This window comes from Cygnus atratus, chromosome 9, assembly GCF_013377495.2.
Source record: "Cygnus atratus isolate AKBS03 ecotype Queensland, Australia chromosome 9, CAtr_DNAZoo_HiC_assembly, whole genome shotgun sequence".
Classification (NCBI taxonomy): domain Eukaryota; kingdom Metazoa; phylum Chordata; class Aves; order Anseriformes; family Anatidae; genus Cygnus; species Cygnus atratus.
Window position 1 is genome coordinate 11452589 of NC_066370.1, and position 23731 is coordinate 11476319.

The 23731-nt window shown below is 41.9% G+C and overlaps 1 protein-coding gene across 4 annotated transcripts in view; it reads left to right on the forward strand.

Moving 5' to 3' along the window:
• Nucleotides 1–23731, forward strand: part of UBXN7 (UBX domain protein 7) — a 30967-nt gene that overhangs the window by 509 nt on the left and 6727 nt on the right. Inside the window, exons 2-11 of one of the 4 annotated variants that reach the window (XM_050712561.1) lie at nt 2606–2753; nt 4721–4788; nt 7504–7569; nt 9351–9463; nt 15658–15804; nt 16174–16264; nt 17225–17352; nt 17780–18173; nt 18931–19010; nt 22170–22337. In XM_050712561.1, coding sequence (XP_050568518.1) covers nt 2606–2753; nt 4721–4788; nt 7504–7569; nt 9351–9463; nt 15658–15804; nt 16174–16264; nt 17225–17352; nt 17780–18173; nt 18931–19010; nt 22170–22322 — 1388 coding nt within the window. In that variant the 3' untranslated portion in view covers nt 22323–22337. Of the gene's footprint in view, nt 1–630; nt 748–2605; nt 2754–3759; nt 3829–4720; nt 4789–7503; nt 7570–9350; nt 9464–15657; nt 15805–16173; nt 16265–17224; nt 17353–17779; nt 18174–18930; nt 19011–22169; nt 22338–23731 lie in introns of those variants that run through there. The other 3 variants (XM_035544744.2, XM_035544743.2, XM_050712562.1) reach the window with 3 other exon arrangements.

Below are 23731 nucleotides of genomic sequence, written 5' to 3' on the forward strand. Positions count from 1 at the left end.
AGCACCGAAACAGCTCTTAAGGTGTGTCGGCTGGCTGAGAACCCGGTTTGAGAAGCGACGGCGTGAGCCGCTTAAAGAGCGCTCCGGGGATGCAGCCCACCTCGTCCCGGGCCCCCTGCTCACGGCACCACGGGGCAGGGCCCGAAGGAGCGCTTAATAGAATATTTTTGGCTCTTCGGCTGATACAAGCGCGGTTGCTCTTGATTCACCTGCTCCAACCAGTTTGTTTTCAGGTTGTGGCTGTGTTTACACAGTGTGTATGCACTTGGGCCTTGAACGGGGCCGGTACGGCACACTGACAGGCTGTGGATCGCTCAGTTAGCCTTACAGAAGCCGTCAAGAATTAATCCTCTCAAATAAAAAAGAAAAGCTACAGTCAGTCCGTTTCCATTACAGGATGTCTTGTGTTTTCTTTTTCAGTAGTGCCTGAGACAGTTGCTCAAAAAGTAACCGGAACAGGCAGAGTCATGCTTGTTTGCCCAGCAGCTTTTTCTGCTTACGGGTTGTGCTAAACATAAGAGCTCCCCCTTTTATGCTTTCAAAAAGGAAAATAAGAACCTACTGCACTTCACCCATCCGCTCTTAAAGGAGGATTTTGAAGTTTTGTTTTTTCCTTTTAACAGAATTTAAGGTTCTATCAAAAGCCTGGTCTCGTGGAGCTTGTTTTGCCAACGCTGGCGTGAAGTGACAGGTGCTCAGTAGCACACACCCTTGGTGGTTTGTGTTATCAGCTTTCAAATTTGACTTGTAAGTGTACAAAATTACCAGTGTTTGCATGGAAAAGGCTAAATGAATTCCATATGGCAATCTGATTGTAGTGTTCCTGGTGGTGAGGATTGAGGAGTAGTCTTGACTATATTTTTCTTTCCCAGATGGCAGAATTGTGTTTCTTTGGTGCTCTCACCCAGGAAACTACTAAGTGCTAAAAGTGTGTAGTTCCTGTAAATCTTCGCTAATGGAATGATGGGATCTCTTTGAAGTTTGTTTTGAGTCTTAACAAATATTTAGTATTTTCTGCTTGCCGTCACAAGCACTGGAAATATTCATGTGGTGGTGGTTTCCTTAGGAGCGAGGAAGACTTGGTATCTTTAAGTAGTGTAGGACTGGATGTAGTTTTTGTGCCAGTTCTTCTGAATGAATGACTTCACGTGACTGTGCAGTAAGGTTGGAGGGTGGTGTGTATAATCCAGGCTATACAGGTGGTGTTTGGTTGGTACAACTGGCGATGAAATGGGCTCCTGGAAATACCAAAGAGCAGTTAGTGGGAAAATGTGAGCTTGATGCTTTTACGTTTTATTTGAGACGTTACTAGTTTTTTCTGTTGCGTTTTTTTTCGTCTTGATTAATGTCTTTAAGTACAGCTAAGTGTCATCTGGTTACACTTGTTGGGGCAGGTTGTTTTGGTCTTGTTTTTTGTTTGTTTTTGTTTTTGAAAAAGCCGTTCCCTCTGTCTGTCTGGCTTTATTTGTGGTTTAACGTAATGGTGCAGGTCTTTGAAACCATTGAGATAAATCAATTCTAAAAGTGTATTTTCTCTTACTTATCAGCCTGTTTAATCTAGAGCTCTCTGAAAAATCTCAGGCATCTGATGAAAAAAATAATCATGTTTCTCTCATGTTAGCTGTTATTCTGATGCTGGGAAAACGGTGTTTTCTTTATTTCAGTGACTTGTAGTGAACCTGCTAAGAATTATTACAGATCCAAAAGCTACTCCCAAACTGGTTCAGCTGCATTTTGCTACTCTTCCTCTATACCAGTTTTCCTGCATGAAAATAAACTCTTTGGCAGTCTGCTACTTCTAGAGCAATGCTGTAGCAAGTAGGCTCTTAAAAGGTTGGGTGCAGGAGAGATTCCCTTGATGAGAGTGCTTTTGTTGGATTGTGTGATTTTGAGAAAGCTTTGGGGGGCAGAGGCTGACCCTCTGAGGAAAGAGCTATACATGGTGCTGATAAACAGTATTTCATCCTGAGCAGCAAGAAAAAGAGTGGATTTAGTTGGGCTTGGGACCCGTTTTAATAAATGTTAGTCATGATACAAATCACTGTATGTTCAAGTACTACTTCCTCCCTGTTTACTATTTTTTTTCCTCCTCTGATGTGAACTGAGCTTCTGCTCATTGCTTTTACATTTTAGAGTGCTCAGAAAAACAGGGGATCTTTTCTTCTTTAAGTACCTGTTACAGATGAGTAAATAACTTTAGCACCATATTTGGTATTCACCCCGTAACAATGTTAAGTGAGGTTTTCTTTTTTTTTTGTATCCCACAACAGAAGTTAAGATTGGTACACCTGTTAATGTTTGGAAAATTGTACCAGGAAAGGGTCTAGAAAAAAGAAAGACCACGCTAACCCCCTTTGTGTGGCTTCCACTAAATTTTCTCATTGTGGAAGGCAGAAGTCTGGCTGTCCTGTATCTGGGCACTCCGTTCCCCCTTGAGATATGTGTTTGTCTCAATTTACAGTTGTGCCTTAGGGATAAATGGCAACTGGTGAGCTGCTCTGATTGTTAATGCTTTGAGAGAGAAAGCGTGCTGGTTAGCTGTTCCCAGTGCTTCCGATCGACACGCTTTCTGAAGAATGCTTTAATTTTTCCTTTGGCGTTACAGGTGCCAGCGAAAGCGTGGGAAAACACATGCTCGAAGCATGCAACAACAATCTGGAGATGGCTGTCACCATGTTTCTGGATGGTGGAGGCATAGCAGAGGAGCCAAGCACCAGTTCTGCAGGGGTGTCTTCTGTTCGACCGCACACCGAGTATGTACTTGAACATATCTGTGTATAAGTGAATTGTCTGTCTAAGGAATTCAACAGTGGAAGGCAGAACAAATAAAACGATTGTTCCTTCTCCTAACCTGCTGTCGCTTCACTGTAATAACGTGCTTCTTTGATGATCTTGTTAAATTGATTGCTCTGATATTTTTCTTAATAAATAAGCTGTTCTTATTACATAAGCTGGTCTCTCTTGCGTGTACTTCAGAAGTTTTCCACAAGTTATGCACACTGTTTTTGCAGACAGAGCTTGAGACATTAAAGTGGGGATCCGGTGGAAAGAGATTTTTATTCTTAAATTGCTACAGCACTCTTGCTTTGCTGGGAGAATTCCATTGTTTTGGTTCTTATAAAACATTGTGACTTCGGTCCCGCTTGTAAGCATTTTCTTGTGTTCTCTTAGGAGTAGCTAGGTTTGGCACTGGAATGGCTAGATTGTGTACACTAATGTGCAGAGGAGTAAGCAACTACAAAATCCGCATTAGTGTCTTACACGTCGCATGCCAACAAAGGAAAGTGTTGTTGCACTTGAGCATGGCTGAGAGTCTTTCAGTGCTGCCTGTTAATGTGCCTGCTTGGGATGAGTGGAATATTTTGAGTGGAAGCTAATTAGTATCAGTCACATTTGTTAAAAGGTCTAAATTAAACCTAGCCATGCTTTTTCTTTCCGAAAGTCTTCCACTTCAAGGAGAAGGCAACTGACTTTTAAAGAAAATTTTTGTCGCTTATACTTCTGAAGCACATGTATAAATTTAAACAACTGTTTGAGCATTAACCTTTATAGTTTAAGTGCCTCCCTGCTTGAACCTGTGACAGGTAATGAAGTTAAAAGTCTGTATCTGTAGGTGTTAGAGTTCTTAATTTCTAGACAAATTCTGGCGCATCAGTGACTTACGATTCGAGTTTTTATTGGAATACTTTCTTTTTTATACTTGACACCCTCCAGGTGCTGGTCAGCTTAGTGTTACTTCTAGGAAGAGAGAAAAATAAATATGCAAATGCAAAATGGAGAATAACTAGCTTCACAACAGCAATCAAAGATGTGGAGGTTAATAGCAAGGTTAGTGCATCTTGCTGACATTACGAGTTACTTTTTGAAACCTGCATGGCCAAGAGCCACAAACTGCACGCTTAAGACTTCGGAGAGTCCAGGGAAGAGGGTGCTTCAGGAGTAGTTCATAGGCAGGATGTAGCAGTGGATTTCTTCGCGTGAGCCCATGCGCTCATTTGAGTAGATCCATGGGCTGGGTGACTGTACTGGGTAAATTATACTTTTTGTAGCCCTTGTGATTTTATTTCTTCTCCCAGACATAATTTCAGATTACCTGGCAGTCTCGGTAAGCATAGCTAAGCTGTTGCGCAAAGGAGCCCAGCTACGAAAGCAAATAACTGCTTCAGAATTGTATGGAGGGAAATGACAATTTTGACCATCTTGTTTTCCTTCCTCTGGAAAAAGAAAGGGCCGTGAGTTTAAAGTGGAGGCAAAAAGTCTTCCAGCAGGAGAAAGTTTGTAGTAACCAATAATCTTTCTTTTCCCCTCTATGTAGATAAACATGATAGGAGGGTGGCAAGTGGATTAATTAGCCTTTGCTAATTTTTAATAAACTTTTCCAAGTTCTAAGGAAGTTACTAAAGAAGAAAAAATGTTTGAATAGTAGATTGACAAAGTCTGGGATCAAGTCACCCAAGGATTCATATAATCTTACGTCAAGATGTAGGAAGGTGATCCATGCCAGATCTTAATGCGTAGTGTACTAAGTCCTGCTTCAGTGCCTTGAGTGGGAATAGATGGTCTCCGAGGTCCCTTTTGGCCCTAAATCTCTGATTCTGTGCGATGATACAGCAGCATCCTTAGCTGATCCAAGTTGCAGGAGCCTTTGGAGCGCAACAGGGTATAATTTACATAGTACTTGGAACATTATTATCTCTCACTTTTCTTTCCTCTTTGATAGGGATGAAGTACGAGCTCCAATTCCTCAAAAACAGGAAATTTTAGTAGAACCTGAGCCCTTGTTTGGAGGTAGGCTTGTGTTCTTATTTTCTTTTTTGTTTTCTTAAAATACCTTGAGATGAGCTTACATGACAAGAAAAGAGCAGAACTTGGTGAATATAAAGAAAGCAGTGTACATAATTTTATTGTTTTTCTCTTGCTGCAACCGTGCAGCCATGTACAATGATTGCATACTTGGAAATACACCAGTGTTGTTTAAAACCTTGCTCATCGGAGATGCTACGTTCCCAGCGGTACCAATTTTCTAGCTCCTGTTTCATGTGACTTTGCGAGGTAACAGCCAATTAGCAATGATGAGTACACATCTGTGTTCTTGGGGGTTCAGAACTGTGCAACACTGCTGCAAAAGTGTCCCAGCTGGGGATTTGACTGACAGGTGAAAATGGAGAGGGCAAATGGATGCTTCTCAGGGAGATCCATGAGGAAGGGTCGAACTGTTTCGTTACTCATCATGTTATCCATTTCTCCTTTAAAAGAATTTAATTTGCTCTTTAAACTGTATCACACAGATAGTTTTCTTGTTTTCTGAAGCTGTTCTGCTTTTGAAACATTTTTTGCTGTAAGCAAAGAGGTGATGGAAATACTGTTTTCTGTTGTGTACTTATCTAAAACACTGGTTAGTACTTAGCTAATACGCTGATGCTCTGAATTCTTCACTAGCAGGACTAGATTACCGGGTGCATTATCCTTTCGTTATGTATAGTGTCCACCTCTGTATAGAGATCTAAAGTTCCCTTTTTTTTGTTACTTACTTCCCTTGTGAGGCTCTGTCCTTTTTGTGTTGACCAGGCTGTCTATGGCTTTTAACATGTCAGCTGGATTAAGAGTCTTGCCTTTTTTAACAAGGAAGGACATGTGAGTGCTCGTCTTTAATGTGATCCTGTACCCATAGGAAATTTGTTTTCGGTTGTTTAGTTCCTGTGCTAGAGAGAGCCATGAGATCAAATCTGAGGTTTACTGCGGAACTGGTTTTCTGTTGATCCTGTTTTCAACATCAGAGACGTCTTTTGCCAGGATGCACAAGCTGAGAGGTGGTTGCAGAAGATGACCTGCTGAGGGCTCTTTGAAGGCAGTGCACCAGCTTGTTCCTCTTGCTTTCTTTGTGACCCAGCAGAGTCTTTGACAAAGGTCTAGAGATGCCTGTGGGTTCACAAAACCACAAAGTGCAGGAGTATGATCTGCCAACCCTCTTGTCTGATCCTTTTCTATCCGCCTGTCACACACTGGTTGCAGACATGCTGTCCCTGACTGCCCTACCGAGGCAATCTGGGGATCAGTGGTAGCTTCCTGGCTCTGTCTCATCCACCAGTGCTAATATTCTCATTAATGCCACTTTTGTTTATAGCACGAAGCAGCCCGGCAGCCCAGCTGACACTGGAAAGCTACTTCTATTGGTCCTTTCAGCTCTAATCTCAAGCAGGAAATATTCCAGTTCGTGGTTTTAACAGCCTCATATTGAGGTCATGTTTTAGGTTTTCTTCTGATTGAAAAGCCCGTGTCCGTTTGCTCTGCCAGATACTCTGAATCGCTCTTGGCACTGCAAAATAAATCAGGAAAGTCCAACAGCACACCTGCACTGGGCTTGTAGCTAAGCCTGGAGAGGCAAATGTTGCTTTGCTGATGATCCTTCAGTTGCTGTTTGAAGCTAGAGTTTAAATGGCTCTGCAGCTGGCTGTACCAGGCTGTGCTTGCGGTAAGCTTTTAGGAGAAAGAGAGCAATGTTACTTACTGGAGTTGGACAGGCGCTATTCACAAGAATGCTCCTCATTCAGGGTTACTTTCAATTTCCTCATATGCTGTGCAAAACGCTCTTATTATTTTCTTGATACACTGTACAAGAAGAATGCAAGAAATAAGAACTGCGTGTCATTCTCCGTGCCCTTAGTGCAGCGCAGGGTGACAGTGCATGCAGCACCTCTCGTCTACGGGTGCAAAACCATAAAGATCTCTAAAAACAAGGTTTGGAGGTACTTGCTTTGTGACCTGTATGTATTTCATGCTTCCTCAATGTAAATGGATTTTTCCCATTACACATTTCTGGTGGGTATATGTTGTACTTATCTTGCTCTCTTTAATTCATTTCATATTTATCATGTCTTCTAACAATTATGCTTTGAAAGTTCTATCTTAAAGCTATTTTGCTTTCAAATAAGAGTAAAGCGGGCAAGTAGTTAAAATAAGTCTTGGCAGGCAGTTTTGTTTTGCATCCCAACTGCAGTGCTTTTAGTGTATCATAGGACTTCAGTGGAGCTGTAAGGCAGTACTTCAGTTATCTGCCTGGCCCGCTGTCTGTGCCCAGCTGAAGGTTTCCTTGCAGGCAGTGACACTGGATGCAGTGGAAGAGCTTGGCTATTGCCAATGCAGACAAAGATGGGATCTGGATAAGAGATTAAAAAGGAGTAGAAATGATTTGTGGAAGAAACAAATGCGTTCCTTAATAAGGAAGGTGTTCTTCTGCAGGGGCTAACTTTCAATTTTTGTGTACTGTTGATCCATTTTCCTTCTGTGGTAAGGTTTGCTGGACAGAGGATGTGATAGGAATGAATGGGTCTCATAAACGACTTGTCTGCATCCTCCTCCAGCCTTTCCTAATGATTTTACTCCCACATCAGTCATACTTTGAATTCCTATTTTGTTGTTCAACATGTGATGGAAGGTACTAATAAGTAATGCTTTTGATAGAATACCTTTGGAATAATTATTTAAATACTCTTTTCTTTTAAGCTCCTAAAAGACGCAGACCTGCGCGCTCAATATTCGATGGCTTTCGGGATTTTCAGACAGAAACCAGTAAGTGTCTGCAGATCAGTAACTTAGAGGTTCTCCTTTTCTTTTTTTTTTTTCTAAGTATGATTGCAAATTAATTGCCAGCATAGGCTATGATAGTTTTCAGTCATTGAATGCTTTTTAATTGCTTACTGTGTAGCAAGAGTTATTTTGGAAAAATATTATTATTAGGCTGTTCCTTGTTGTGGCGGTACCATTTGCTGACAGTTCTTTTCCACGTGCTTTGGGTGCAGTTAAGGTTGTTACTTTATTTCTGGGGGCAATCTTAAATTGTTATGGAATGGCTGAAGGGAGAGTAAGTACTGAGTAGTGGACATACAAAGCAGGTACTGAGGGTGCTGGTCCAAACATTTGCCTATGCTATGTAAGGAAAACCATCAGAAGGTATATTCTGCCTGCTTTGGTGTGGCAGATACATTCTCGATAACTTTCAAAAAACACTTTTTCTGCTTTAGGGAGAATCAAAAATGGAGAAGAATCTAATAGCTATGTAGAAATTAATTTCATCCACTGAATTTTTCTCGGATAGCCAGTGGTGTTTCTGGCACTTGAATTAGATTTGAGTAGCCCTGAGGCTTCCTCCGTGGCCACACATAAGGTTCGTGTGAATTTAATTGCTGTTTACCGCTGGCTATCTGTTCATATGCAGAATCTCCAAATGACAAAGCATTGGCTGTTATTTAAGCCTTTAAGTTTCACAGAACAGGCTTCTTTGACAGCAGCTGACACAAGATATTTCACAGCTGTGAGTTAGGGCTGTTACCCAGTTGTTACTGCTAACGTTGTGGGAGTGCTCAAGAGCTCTAACCAAGGACCAGGTTCCTGAGTTACTAGGTGCTATTGGATGCTGAAATAACTATTTGTAGTTGCTGGCTTTCCCCTGACAGCTCTGGTCAGGGGTTTCCAGCAGTAACTAAAGTAATTGGCAGCTATGTAAATAAAAACACAGAATCTACAGCATCTTCATGCCCTTAACTTTTTTCTTATCATCTCCGCTCTCTTATAGCAAAAACATTTAGAGGTGTGTGATATGTAAACTTTTGTGAAGGTTTGTGATGCAAGTTAACGATGCTTCTTGGTAAAACTTTATGGGTTAATATCACCGTCCCGGTTATCTCTGAAGAAGTCGTTTTAGCCACAGAAGTCCATCTTATTTCCTGGCTTCCAGGCCTGCTCCACAGGCGTACTTTCATCCCTGGAGGGATCCAGTGTCTGCTCAAAAGTGGCTTGTATGGTATGGCCCCTTTGCAACTCCTTTCACAAATGGAAAGCTTTGGGGTTATGAAATTGTTATTCCTCATTTCAACTGGCTTGGTTCCATAAACTGCATTATATCACTGCATATAATGCATATAGGTGAGCAGTTGCTGTGATCTCTCCACATAAACTGAATCTTTCTGTGGGATTGTTTTACCGTCAGGTGTTATAAACATTGAAATAGAAATACTCTTGAGTAAAGCATTGATCTTGCAATGTAGCTCAATTTTCTCTATTTAAAAGCATCATGGGGGACAAATCGTGGCCTTTCTTTTGTTTTCAAATATTGGCACGTGACCGCTTCACTGATACTTACATTTCTTAAGATGTATTTAAATAAATTCCCACTGCTTGAGAGAGCTGGGACAAGTGGGGTTCTTGCCTTAAGTAACAGCTAATGTTACTCAGTGTGGACCAACCTTGTGACTTAGGTGCCGAAGTTTTGTGTATGAGTGTAGAGTCAATAATAAATCCATCATGTGAGCATTTTGTCTAATTCAGCTTTGTTTCCTCTTGGGGCTGTGCAGTTCGACAGGAACAGGAGCTACGAAATGGAGGGGCAGTAGATAAGAAACTCACTACTCTAGCAGACCTCTTCAGGCCTCCCATTGATCTGATGCACAAAGGCAGCTTCGAAACGGTAAGTTTTGAAGTTTTGGTGAAGTTCCACATGTGATGGCTGTGTACAGCGTGAAAGCCCTGTGTTAGGCTGTTGGCGTGTGTGTAGGCTGATGAGAAAGTTGCAAAGGACCACATAGTGATAAATATTTGATACAGTGCTTATGGAAATGTTGGTGACTTCTGAAGGATTTAACTAATGGTTGTAGACCGCATTTTTTGTTGTTTAAATGCCAGCATGGCAAATGGCGCTCAGTGAAAGACTTCTGTGCACAAATGAGGCTGGTAAAAATGGAAGAATTGCATCCCTTGAAGCATCTTTTACAGCGTGAAACAGAAATAGCTGAAGTAAGATGGCTTTTGATAGGTGAGCAAGTGCTTTGCAAGGGGCAATATAGTTTGCAGCCCAGCCCAGCTAAGAAGCTCATGCAGTTTTGCTAACATGGCTGAATGATTTCTGATACCTGAGTGTTCGTAAATGTATCTGGGTGTGGCATTGTCATGAAGATGCAACTTGATCTTCAGGAGAAGTCGTGTTTGTATATAAAATTACAGTGATCATCTTCTGCCTTTGGTCATGATGGAAAAAACTGTCCAAGAGATTGTGCCTGTAAGAAGGGGAAAGCTAAGGGGACTGTAGGATTTCAGCGATCTCAGGTGTCACCTTTTCTACTTGTGGCGTTTCTTGTGGGTCTAGTCAGAATTTGCTACTATAGGGGTCAGTGCCCCAGTTAGTGATTAGAGACTATGCAAATCAGTATATCTTTTTATTTTCTGAGTTCCTAACTTCCAGATATTGTTTGAAAGTCACAGTTACTACTGAACTTCCGCCTGGTCATCTTTAAGTAGCTGAGTGTTAGAGATGATTTCATGAGAATGCAAACTAATGACCAAATGGGGCAGCGCAGACACTGCAAGTGGTGCTGGAGATCTGACTATGAGCTGAACAAGATATTATTTACACTCTTACATTTGTTTCTAATGCCATGCCCAAATACTGCTGCAGAACTTTTAGAGACGTGCTGCCTTCACTGAGGCTCCAGCTCCGCATCCTGTTGGCCTCATCTCTCTTTTTGTGCTTCCCGAATCACCAAAGATCAGTTGGCTTGTCACCAGCTCCTGTGTCCTGACAGTGCCCTCCGTATATTTAATCTTACGACAGAATTCCAGGTTTGGAAGGATGCTGACAGAGGATAGCCGTGTCTACCTCAGCAAGTCATTTGGTGCAATGGAAGCAGACGAGCAGGCTCAAGTAGCTGGTGCTGAGGCATCGCTGCCTCATGATATGTGTTTCAGGGTTTACTTCAAAACAAGGTTGTCTTTTGTCCTCCAGCTGATTATCCTGACCAGGCCTGTGGTTCAGAGCTGTTTGTGAACCAAGCAAACATGGGTTGAGGGACCGAGAAAGGGAATTCACATAAAACAGCCAGTGCTGCTCCATGCTAGAGTGTGTAAGCAGTCAGCAAGCGCCCTGTAATCTCTGCTGTGGAATCTAAGATGTGTGCAAGTCTCTCCTCATGTCTTGCTGAGAACACATCAAGACTTTAGCAGTGTTGACTATGGCATGCACCACTGTCAAAATTAATTTCAGAGGAAGATGCAGCTGATCAAAAGGTTTGATTGTCGTAAAGTCTGTGCGCTCTTATTTCATTGTGTAAATTAAAAAAAAAACAACACAGGGTTTGTATGTACACACCTCGTCCTGTTCTTTGTAGTAACTCAAATTTAGAGACACATACACTTCATGGTATTGGTATTCACCTTTTTGTGTTCTTGTCCAGTTCCTTGTCCCATTTGTTACCTTTCATTTCAAACTGATGCTCCTCAGTTTTCTTGCAAGAAAAATCTTAGCTTCTCAATTTGTTGACCATTACCCTTTTCATGTTACCTTTTATGACTGTGCACTGCTGTACTGCTTCAGCCTGGGACAATGTGGGGCCTCCTGTGAATCCAATGACCAGAATCTTTCTCAAAATTCACCTCTGACAAGCTGCTGTTGGCTTCTTCCTTCTCTGTACACTTAGATAACATCTCTGTTATGTAGTTTATATATATTTATCCCATTCCAAAGTACCAAAGACTAAATCCGGTTGTTTTGATGCTCTTGTATTTTAGTATTAATCTGTGGTTTTTATTCTTTATTACTGGTGTGTGATGTGCTCTAAGCTCTGGAGGGGTGTGCACGAACAGTCTGCCTACAGTGTGCTATCTATATTTATGCCTTTATTCAAACTTAGCAATAGTGGCAGCGTCTGGTCTTAGTAAGCTTTTCATGCAGCTCTGTTGTCCATCTTTTGTTGCTCCTGTTTAGGTACTCTAGCTTTTGGTTTTCGTAGTAGGTAGATTCATTTATCCTTGTTTTTTTTCTGAGAAAATTAGTTTTCCTTCAAACACACACAAAAACCTTTATTAACAGTAGGTTGCAAAAAGTTGCCATCTCGTTTTAACTCTCCAATACCAGCCTTTAAGAATAGATGTGAATTAAATTTCATCAGAGAAATTTTCAAGTGTTACACAAGCATTGATTTTTTTTTAACTTGAGCTCCATCAAGGAGCAGTGTGCTTCACATAGTAAGTATGATCGTTACACTTGCAAAGCTGTGTGTGTGACTAACTTAATTACAGTGTAAAAGAGAGGGAAGAAAAAGATTTGATACGGAAAATCTGTAAAAGACTTTATTTTAATCCTGCAGCCCTTTTGAACGCGGTGGGTGAGGCAGTGGATGTCAGTTACCTGATGGCCCATGGTGGAATAGGGCTGAATAAACCAGAGGCAAACGACTGATATGCCAGCAAGGTGTTAACCTGAACTGCCCTTTTTCCCTTGCTAGGCAATTTCAGAGAAACCTTCAAAACAGTGCCAGCAAAAGTCTGTATTTGTGGACTGTTGCGTGGTTGTACAATGAAGCTGTTAAGGATCAGTTAAGCTTGCACAAGGGATTTTTAGCTTTTATTTCCCGACTCTAGTATTGAGCTTCATATGAAGCTTCACACTTGCTATCTCTTTAACGTAGAGTTTGCTAGGTATAAATTGCTAGAGCAACGCACCTAACTTGCTTTCTAATGAGCAGCTTGGTTTTGTTCTGAGGTCACAGATTGCTCTCCAGGATTGTAGGTGTTTATTTCTTCATGCGCGTGTTGTAAGCTATGGTTTAATTAGGGGGGGGTACGCACCGAATTGGCTTAGTTTGCGTTTCTTATTCTGGGAGTAGACCATTCTAGCGTGTGCAGTTCTGTACTTCATACTCGTCAGGATTTTGGTGTTTCTGTGAAGCGGCTGTGATGTTGCAGAGTTACAAGCCTATCTGTATGAAGTTTCCTCAGTCTACAAGTTAAATATCTCTAGCTGCTCCCTGCTTTACAGCTGATGTTGACTTTTTTCTTTGTGTGAAGCAAGCCGTAATAGTTTGGAAGCTAACCTAGTTTTGTACTCAGATGGTGCAATTATTGCATAAAGTGCTTCTAGGCTGTCCTTTTTGCATAAGGGTAGCCTGCAGATGCACCATGGGCTAAGGAATGGCTGGTTGGTGAAAGGAGGGTGAAAAGCACCCTGTCCTTCTGTGCTGGCCCAGGCAAGAGGTGTAAGCCTAACATAAACAGGATGTTTCTTGTTAGACAGATCTCTTGATCTGACTTTGTGTCACCTGGTATCTTCCAAACTGAATCATGCTTGACTAGGAGATGTCTGGAAGGTCACAAGATGCTGGCTCCACTTCCTCGTTCCTCTCTGCTGACTGAAGGGAGTAGTGCACTTCAGCAAAGGGATGAGAAAGAGCCAGCGCAAAAGTTATGAGCCATACATGGTTCAGAAATGTCAAACAAATGATAAACCATGATATTTTCAGTAGTACAAGAGGGAGAGTTTCCAGGGGGAGGCAGTAGCGATTGTAAAACAAGGCTTGTTTCCCACATTGTCTAGCCAGATCTGTGATGGCTGGTTTGTTGCTGTAGGTTGTTGTAGTGATAAAAAATATGGATGGGTAGAAAGGGGAAAGGTGAATTTGGGGGACATGGGTCTTTTGGGGGTCTGTCCTGTTGTATCTAACAAGCATCTGTCTTTGGAAGTTCCTGATTGCTAAAGGCTTGAGTGGGAACGCTTGCAGCGAGGAGTTGCTCTGTACTTACCCTTTGGGTGCTGTTTGTTAAGTGCCAGGCACTCGTACCTCTAAGGAGGAGAAGTGAGAGGAGGGAACAGATGTAGGAAACAGCGGACCTAAAGCCATCAGGCAATTTTCAGGCTATGCAAGCCAGCTCTTGAGCCCTGCATTGTTATTTTGGTCATTCATCAAAATGATCCACAAATGTAATCTCTAAACCCACACTATTTCTTCCTTCCACGCTTCCCCTCTACCTCCAAAAAAGCAATGGCTGTGTAAGAGCGTGGGTGTATGTGTGTGTGAGATGGTAGCAGTTTAACTGCGTCCTCTTAACTGTTCAAAGTGAAGCCTGTTGTTTTTACAAGGAAGTTAAAAGTAGTTTCAAGAGCTGGACCTGCTCTCCAGGTGAAAACTTACCTGTGCAAAAATGTCATGTGGAATTTCCTGCTTGTACCCTTCTGCGTGCAGTGGCTGGATGGAGGAGAGGTAGAGTCAGGTTTTTAATAATGTTAAAAAGTATACAAAGTAAGTGTAGAAGAGTGTGATAAACTTTCCAGCTATGCTAGTTACATATTTTTGAGTTTGTTCTTTCAGTGCCATATGGGTTACGTTAGAACACGGGACTAAGGCAGTGTGATTAACTGACATTACATACTGACATATGTTCCCTTTTAATCCTGGGCAGTACCTCTAGGCCTCATCTTAAACCGATTGCCTGGAATCGGTCCTCAAATCCCACGGCTAGCTCAAAGTAAATCTTTAAAATAAAGGCATCACAAGTATAATTAAAACCCTTAGCAGTTACTTAGGTGCCACCTGCCTTGTTTCTCCCTTCTGGTGAACAAATACAGGATTCTCACATGGTAATGTTAGTGGTACCTAGTTGGTGTGAGGTCCCCTGTGACAACAGGAGGAATATTCCACACTTCTGCATTCATTTTTTCTTCTGTAGCTTTTTTTTTCTTTGAGTAAAATACTGTTTGGCTCTGCAGGTCACTTGGCCATGCAGAGTATATTTTGTAGACCTGAACAACGAGCAAGCTTATAGTTTAATATTTACAGGTTTAAGAGGAGTGTTGAGTCCTGAACTTCACTGAGCTAAGTGGATGGGGTTCGCGTGTCTATCATGCACCGGATAGACTGACTATTCGAAGGTGCACTGGTTAAAATTCACCTTAAATGTAAATGCTTTGGTTTGGGGAACAAACTGCTGCCCAGAACAGCAAAATCTTCTGTAACATTCTAATTCCTTGGCTTTGCTGTTAAGTGCATTACCAGCAGGATGGTGAATGCACTTAGAAATAAATGCATATTTTTAAAAAGGAAGGGAAGCTCATATGCTAGTTCCAGTCTCTCCAGGTGGTAAGAGCATTCCTTCTGTTGATATAGCCCTCTTTTTTTCAACAGGTATGACAATTCAGCGATCAGAATTACATTCTTGATCAAACTCCTACCATTAACTTGCAACCAAGCAGTCAGACTATGCCAGCTTTGTGACTCAAACCAGTAAGATTTCTTCCTGCGCCTTCCCGTCTTCCTCCCAACTTGCAGTCTGGATAACGAGCATCAGAAAAGGATGTCTAATTTGGCAGTTGTACAGTAATAGAGTAACTCAAAACTTGGAGAGAAAAACAAAAAAACACAGAGAGAGGTGGTCCTGTTGCATTTATGCAAGTCCTCTGTCAATTATGCTGTCTATTTAAATAGATGATGTTCCACAGGTTTATCTCTAGAGTGAACAGGTCTTTTCTCTGTTGTTAGATTGGTGTGATTGACTACACTCTTCCCTGAACAAATACTTAATTCAGTGTCTTTCCCTCCACCTCTCCCCCACCCCAGTCCTAAAGCTGCTTTTCCCACTCTGTGCTTGGCTTGTTGAAATCCAGCAGCTCTGTTCATCGATGTGATTCTGTAATTCAACCAATCTCATTTGAGCAGGTCTTTCAGCCCTGCTTTCTGTTTTGTGGATGCCTTTGCACTAGCCCTGTCCATCTTTCTCACTGTGAAGGGGTTTTGGTGAAAAATCTGACACTGTTAGAAGCCATCACTGATCATTGCTGGCATTGTTTATATCTAGCTCTTCGGTTTTAACTAATGAAGCTTTTCTCTCTGCTTACAGGCCAAGGAGTGTGGTCAGATGCAGAACAAATGGCTCATGATAAACATTCAGAATGTGCAAGATTTTGCATGCCAGTGTCTCAACCGTGATGTCTGGAGCAACGAGGCCGTGAAGAACATAATCCGGGAACATTTCATTTTTTGGCAGGTGGGAAACTTAATGGAGCCGCACTGGTAACTCGATGTCCTGATATGTAGGACAGTGAAAACAGACTTCTTTGAATAAAATGGTACTGCTGCAGTTCTCTTGGAGAACTGTGGAAGAGACAACCTTTGTAGTTATGGATGTGTGTTCTAGTGCATACACAGCCTTTCACGAGTGGGTTCAAAATGTTATTGCTTAAGCTCTAATACACACACCATTAGAGGTGCATAGTCAGCTTGTAGAAGTTGCTGAGACATGTGCATACCAATTGTAGCATACACTGTAAAATAGCGAAAAACTCGGTACATTTTCAAGATGGAGTTTTTGTTCCCTCTCCCCTCAGTAACTAGCTTCCAATGTGGTATTTTGTAGGTGTACCATGACAGTGAGGAGGGACAGAGGTACATACAGTTCTATAAATTAGCAGACTTCCCTTATGTCTCCATCCTGGATCCCAGGACAGGTAAGACAAGTGACAGTTACCTGCAGTTTATGTATACAGTTGTAGGCTAGAATACGGTCTTTGGCAGTATGTATTACATTGCAAGTAAAGCATCTCAGTTCTCTTATTTGTCCTCCAAGAGATCATCTTGTCCCTGAGGAAGTGAAACAACTTCTGGAAGAACTAAAGGAACAAAACTCCCAAGGCTTTGTGAAATTCTATGTTTGATAATGGTACTTGGTATAGTTTATCAAATACTTTGCTTAAAAATTGAAAAGAGTACCACCTGCTGGTAAAATTCTTAAATGAGTTTTTGGTGAGTTTTTTTTTTTGAAGTGGCCTTTTAAAAGCTGCTCGAAATCTTGTGATGAATAAACTATCTTAGAAATAATTTACCTCGAGCTCTTTTGAAATTAGAACTTTTCCATTTGAGTGACAGAACCCTTGCCTTTTCTATCATTGTAGAAGGCTACTGTGTTAATGGTTTGGTCTCATGCTTCTCAGGACTGAAGGAATAGTTTCTTTCATTAGAGCTGAGTTCTCTTGCTGTTTGACTTAAACCACCTCAAAACAATTTTTTTGTTGTTGAAACTGAAGTTCTCAGCACTTTACTCATGGAAATAAATGCTGCTTGCCAAGGTGTAGAATCAAAGCAGACGTGGATGTACAAATGCTTCTTCATAAAATTAGTGTTTTGTGTTTTTTAATTTTGATGCCTAATACGCCATTCTGCACACATTCCCTTAGCAGACCTAAATACATATCGTATTTATGTCTGTACGTGAGTGGAACCTTTTGAAGGGGGTGAAGAGAGGAAGTTTTGTCATTATCAGGTGGTGGCCTGTAGGCAGCTGCAGTTCCACAAATGTGGATTCTTGCATAGTGCTTGCACAGTAGTGAAATGATATTGTTGATGGTTAAGCTGCAGTCTTAGGAGGATTGTTGCTGAAAATACATTTTATGATGACTTATGTTCCCTAGGCCAGAAGCTAGTGGAGTGGCACCAGCTGGACGTGACTTCTTTCTTGGACCAAGTGACTGGGTTCTTGAGTGAGCATGGGCAGCTGGATGGGCATTCTACCAGCCCTCCCCAAAAATGCTCTCGTTCAGTAAGTATGAGGACTGCAGAAACCTGGAAGAAAATGTAGTATGTCTGTATCCAGCTGTACTGATTTCCAATTCCGTAGTATAAACAGACTTCATGAATTAGTGGAAGAGTATGCAAAAACGAAAGCAGTGGTGCACCATGAACTTCTGTCCTTCTCCCATGGTTACTATTTTTGTTACACAGTTTGCACTTCCAGCGTTTGTTTTGGATTTAACAGTCACAGAATTGTGTGTGTGGAAGGAAGATTTACTATTCCATATGAAACTCCAAGGAGGAATCATTAAGTAGTCACAGGATGACTAGCTTTCCATGCTGTTTGTTCATGACAGTTTTAGTAGCTTTCCTTTGGAACACTTTAATATCCTCTTGATTTTCAGTACATATCTAAAACCATTATAATGTCTTTATGTTGTGTCTGCGTTCAACAGGAGAGTCTCATTGATGCCAGTGAGGACAGCCAGTTGGAAGCTGCTATCAGAGCCTCGTTACAGGAGACACATTTCGATTCCTCACAGGCCAAGCAGGAGAGTCGATCAGATGAGGAATCTGAGTCAGAGCTTTTTTCTGGAAGCGAAGAGTTTATTTCTGTTTGTGGATCTGAGGAGGAGGAGGAATCGGAGAATCCTGCCAAGTTGAGGAAGTCTCCGCACAAGGACTTGGGGTATAAAAAAGAGGAGAGCCGGAGGCCTCAGCCTGAGCCCCCTGCAAGGACTGAGCCTGGAACAACATCAAATCACAGAGTACTGCCCTGCATTGATGCAGGGATACTGGAGGAGTCAGCTGACAAGCCTGAAAGTACGTTGCAGGGCCTAGATGTGAATGGTAAGTGGCCTCATCGTTGCTTTTTTTGTTTTAAAGTGACCTGTGTTATGCTTTTTTTTCTGAAAGTCTTTACGCTCTGATGAGCATAGTTTCAGCCCTCGTTTTGAAAAGCTAAACCTTTTCTTCTGTCTTACTCCCTCCTTGGCACTAGACGTTCGGGCGGTTCATGTTGCCGGCAGCAGCACTTTGATGCAGTGATGCTGCAGTCATGTTAGTCCCTGAGCTCGAGTTTCTTAGTTTGAGACCTTGTCTGCGAGTGAAATTCGCACTGGTGTAATGCAGATGCATATGACAGGGCTTCTACCGGTGTGGTGGAGAGAAATGAAATAACAGCAGCCCCACCTCGTGCTCAGCTTGGCTGCCTTGAGGGTCCGGACTGAGTTTTAGCGGTGCAACTTAGGCTAATACAAGCAAGTCGCAGGAGTCTCTGTTCCTCCTTGCGGTTCTGAGCTGAGATGCAGCACTGTGAGGTGGTCTCACAGGCAGAGGTAGCACGGTATGCTTTTCTGTGGAAACACTGACTGGTTTTGGTCAGTACTGTGAACTCTTTCAAGAGTCCTGAGTTTGATGCGTATATTTTAAACACATGCAGTACAAGTATGTCTTCATAGACTGAAACCTCGTGTGCTAAAAGCTTTGTATTTGTCTCCAGTCCCTAACCCTACTATCCTATGCAGTGTGCCACCTAAAATCTACAGAAGAGCTCAATTCAGCTGCCTTGTTGTTTGTTAACTTGTAGTAACTTCCTTTATGCTAGGACCAAAGGCACAGCTGATGCTAAGGTATCCAGATGGAAAGAGGGAACAAATTTCACTGCCCGAACAAGCTAAACTTCTGGTGAGTGGAGTTAATTGGAATCCTTGTTTGAGTACAGGAAAGCTGAAACTGGAGAATTTCTTTTCCTATGGTGGCACTAATGAAATTAGATCTAGTGAAAGGCACTAGCAGGGAGCGCTTTCACTGTCATTCTGTTGTGTTTTTTTCCCTGTTGTTCCTCTCTTGTGATCAACAGACTCTGCTGGCTCTGTATGTTTCCATTGCTGCTTAGGTTGCATATCTTTCTTAGTCCCCAAACTGCTAGTTTTCTTTCTAATATGACTCCAAATAGCTTTTGCATTGATCTTTTAATTGCCATAAAATACTCTCAGCTCGCTCGTTTATCTTTTCTCTGAATTGAAACATTTAGTCATTGTCCATGGTCAGACAATGGTGAAATCGAAGGCAAAACTCTTGCTTCTTGTTCTCCATCTCTTTCAGCATGCTTCTGCACTCCCTTCTGGATATGGATGACAGTAGACTTTGGAGAAAGCTCTCCCAAAACAGACTTTCTATGGTATCATTTAATCACCGTGCTTCAAGTGTCCTTCTCAACTGTTCTTCTGTCTTTTTTACTCTGGAGAGGTTGATGTTGATGGTGTTTCCATCAAATTTTCACAGGCGTTCATCTGGAAGCAGTGTGTAAAGAGGTCACTGTATTCCTGTTAGCCATTCTGTTTTCATGACACAATGGCCAATAAAGCTCATTTTAGTGTAAGAAACTCAAAAGCTCAGTGTTGAAGTCTAAGGGAAGACTAAAGCACGCCTCTTCAGAGGCCTCATGCAGATTCAGAAGGAGCTTAAAGAAAAACGTTTGCATCTCTTAAAGAAAATAAGACTTATAGTCCACAAAACTCTAGAAATGTACTCTCAGGGTCATGTTTTCATCCTTACTCTTTTGCTTGAAAGCTTTAAAAGGAAAAAAAAAAAAGTCATCTTTGTTACACCAGCAGCTGTCTCAAAACCATTCAGAGGATGCAGACTGCCTGCAGGTCACTGTGCAGTCCTGAGGCTGAAAGGAAGACTGAAGGACACTCTTATAGTAGGAACCAGTTTTCCCGTGTCAGACCTTCATTCCTGCTTTGCCATAGGAGTCATCTCTGTATGATCTTTTCAAGGTCTCTTTTATATCTGAACTGTTTTTCGAAAGCAGTCTGTTGCATGTGTTATTAAACATGTCGGACTTTTGAATATTTAAGTTACAGTTGCATATGCAACTAACTTTTTTTTTGTGCACAAGTGCTAGTAATCCATGGTTAGAGAATTAATTTATATGATATATAGGTGTAAAATCGAAGTTTTTCCAATAATCCTAACTTCTGGCTTGACTCCTTTTAATGGACTATGGTAGTTGACAATTTGAAAATAAGTTAAATCTCAGCACGTAGATTCTTCACTGTCTGCTCTGCAAGTAGCAGAGGAATTTAGGTAAGACAAGGTTTGGTGAAGATGTGTGTGTGTTCTTTTCATTATAGAACTGAACAGGCAGCTTTTGTTCTCACCTGTCTAAAAGATGCGGTGGGACTCGTGCAATCTTTTAAAGCCATTTCAGTCAAACGAAGGCTGAGTCTCAGATGTTGTTTTGTGAGCATCATTTCCAAGCTTTTTATCAGTTTAGATGCTTTCATTTTAAATTTGTCCAGAACTATAAAAAGAAAATCGTATGACGAAACAGTTGTACTTTGAAAGTTTTAACTGATAAGTTGACATTTTTCTCCCACCAAAACTATTTTTGAAGGCAGATTTTTTTTAATCCTTGCATTATTATTGATCAAGAGTGGCTGCTTTACACACTGTTATCTCCAGGATATGTTTGTTTCTGATATTACTGTAACCTTTTTTTTCCCCCAGGCAAAAAAAAAAAAGCAAAACTGCCTTTTTATAGAAGCAGTTACTCTTTGTGTGCAGTAAGTAGTTGACTTCACTCTGTTCAGCAGCTTAGCACTTTGTCTGCATAGCTGCTTGGCTGCCTGACTAACTTCCATTCCAAGTGTCATAGGGTGTGCAGGAAAGGTTGGCCTTAAAACGGTGGCAAGATGTGGACAGTAAACTGAACCAAATCTTTAGGTACAGTGGTTTGTGAGCAGTTTCGGTTATCCTTGTTGCTTGAAAAGGAAGTCCAACATACGTACATGCCTCATCAGACAGTGGCATCCTAATGTGCAAAGCCTGTTGCGGAATAGTCCAGGTAAAAGAAGGAGGTTGGGGCCACAGTCTCCTTATCCCAAAGGTTTGCCTGTGCATTCTGATGAATTGGTAAGAAATCTTTGTGCAGATTACCTTCCTAGCTGTTCTGCAGTCATCAAATCATGGGAAAGCCCATGTTGAAGAGGATGCCTGGAGACCATCTGGCGTAACCCTCTGAGGGCAGGGCTCTAGGCGAGGCTATTCAGCACCCTGTCAAGCTGAGTCTAGAGCGATTCCAGCAAGGGATGTTCCATTGCTCCTCTGAGAAAGTAACAGGAAAGAAATTAAACATTGGAGTAAAAGATTTATTTTGTTATAAACAGATTAAATTTCCTGCAGGTCAGCTTCTGTGCGTTGTCTCTCTTCACCATGCATCTGTGTGAAAGAAATGCCTTCATCTCTGTCAGAACACTGTTGTTATATTCCCACCTAGCCATCTCTTTTCTAGACTGGACAAGCCCGAGTGCTTCAGCCTCTCTCACGTGCCAATACATGTCCAATTTTCTAGTCACTTTGGTGGCCTTCCACTGGATCTTCTCTAGTTTCTCCTTGTCTCACTTGAATTTGGGGGCCAAAACTGAACACTGTGTTCCAATTGTGGCCCAGCAAAGTGGGGTAATCACCTTGATCTGCTGGCCGTACTCTTCCTGATGCAGCCCAGGTTTGCTGTTGCTGCTGCAAGGGTGCACTTCAGACACATGTTGAGCTTTGTTAACGCGTTTTGGCATTCTGTCTGTGACATCCTGGGTCTTGGCTTCAAGCAAGCAGCAAACTTCCCAAGACTCAGAGTTAGGTCAGCAGCTGGTACCTCAGTCCACCCCAGAAGGGTGTCCCTGCCTGCAGTGTTCACTGCTTCTCCTTGCTGGTTTTGATTTACTGAGCAGGACCGGTAGATCCAGCTGAATTCCAGTGGAACTTGTCTGTCCTTGCCATTTATTACCAAGATTTTATATCTGTTTTTCAGTTGATTTTTTTATTATTTTATTTTTCCAGATGATGGGAGAGCTGCTGTTTTTATTGCCACGGGTCATGAGTCGTCAGGGAACCTTATCCCACAAGTTGCTGTTCTCCCTCTGTGCGTTTGAGTTTTGCTTCTGGTCGTCCTATTCCATCCGCACTGTGAGGCCTGAGTTCTTGCCCACGTAGTGTTGCTACCAGCATCCTGCTGCTGCTTTCCTGCTCATCTTCCCCGATGTAGCAGAACGTGCTGACCTCTTCCTGCAGCTCCTTGAGTTGACAGCTCAGGGGTTCAACCAAAGCCTGCTTCCCACCATTCCCACCTGATCCTTCACAGCCCCACGCAGGGCTTCGTCCTTGTAGCCCATCACCTGCACAAACACATCTCTCCTCGGGTGCTCCAGCTGCCCTGGTGCCCCTGAAATAATAGAGCAGTGCCACGGGCTGTTGTGGGAGGCTGCATCTTGTGTCGTGTCAGCACGGTATCACCACCGGCTTTCCTGACAGAACTCAAACACCAAAACAAACAGCAGCCAGCCATCTCCTGAGCCCTGTGGGTGTGAGCTTCCACAGTAACTGCCAGCCCCTTGATGGCAGCCACTTTTTGCTGTATGCTGGCTCGCTGAGGTCCCAGCAGGTCAGCTAAATAGCAAGTGGAAGTTGGCAGAATAATTAGTCCTAGTAGAAGTTTAACACTGTTAGCTTACCTCCGTGCACTTAATTTACTAGCTTAAGTTACCTACCAGAACTATGCGAACAGGATTGTTGGGACTCCTTCATGCTTTCTGTTTATTACATACTTATTTTCTTTTTTTCCAGCTCTTCAAAAAGCTACGACTTTTCATTCTGCCAGTCTTGCTCTGTTGCTGTACTCCCTGTTGTATCTTAGCCAATCTCCATTTCTTTGTCCCTGTCTGTTCCTACTTTATCCTCTCATCTGCTGTGTTTGCTAATGAACTTGGGAAATCTCTCTCGTGTAGCATGGACTTTAGCTCTTCCTGGTGCATCTGAGTGTTGGGTTGTGAGGCTGGTACCCCATCATCCCAATGCCCTCTGTATCCTGCCTCGATTGCTATTGTAGGCAGAGAAGCTGATGAATTAAAAAGTGCTTTAAAAAAAAAAAATCCCCAAAAACACATGCTTCTTGAAGGCAGGAAAAAAATCAATATTTTAGTTAAAAAAAAAAAAAAAAAGTTGCATTTATTTTTGTCAATGTTGTCTGACAAAAATACTTCTTTGGTGGCATTTAGGTTCAATAAGGGTAATGTCGGATAAGCAAGTGAGGGGGCTTCTGATTTGGGGCACTTCGATTTTTTTTGCAAGTCTTACTTTACTGTGACTTGAATGTGTGATGTAGAACTCAGATTGCTTGAATTAATGTATTGCTGTGTATATATTCCTTCTGTTTAAAGAATCAGTTAGGTAAGGGATTGCTTGGTAATTAGCTTCTATGATTACTCACACCATGTGAGGGTCAAATTAGATAATAAAGTAGCTAAGTTCTATATTACATGCAAAATTTCAAAATTTTCTTTCTCAGTGATTACAAACTTTTTTTTAAAGGAAACCAGGATACTTTTGCGATACTTTTTTTGTGA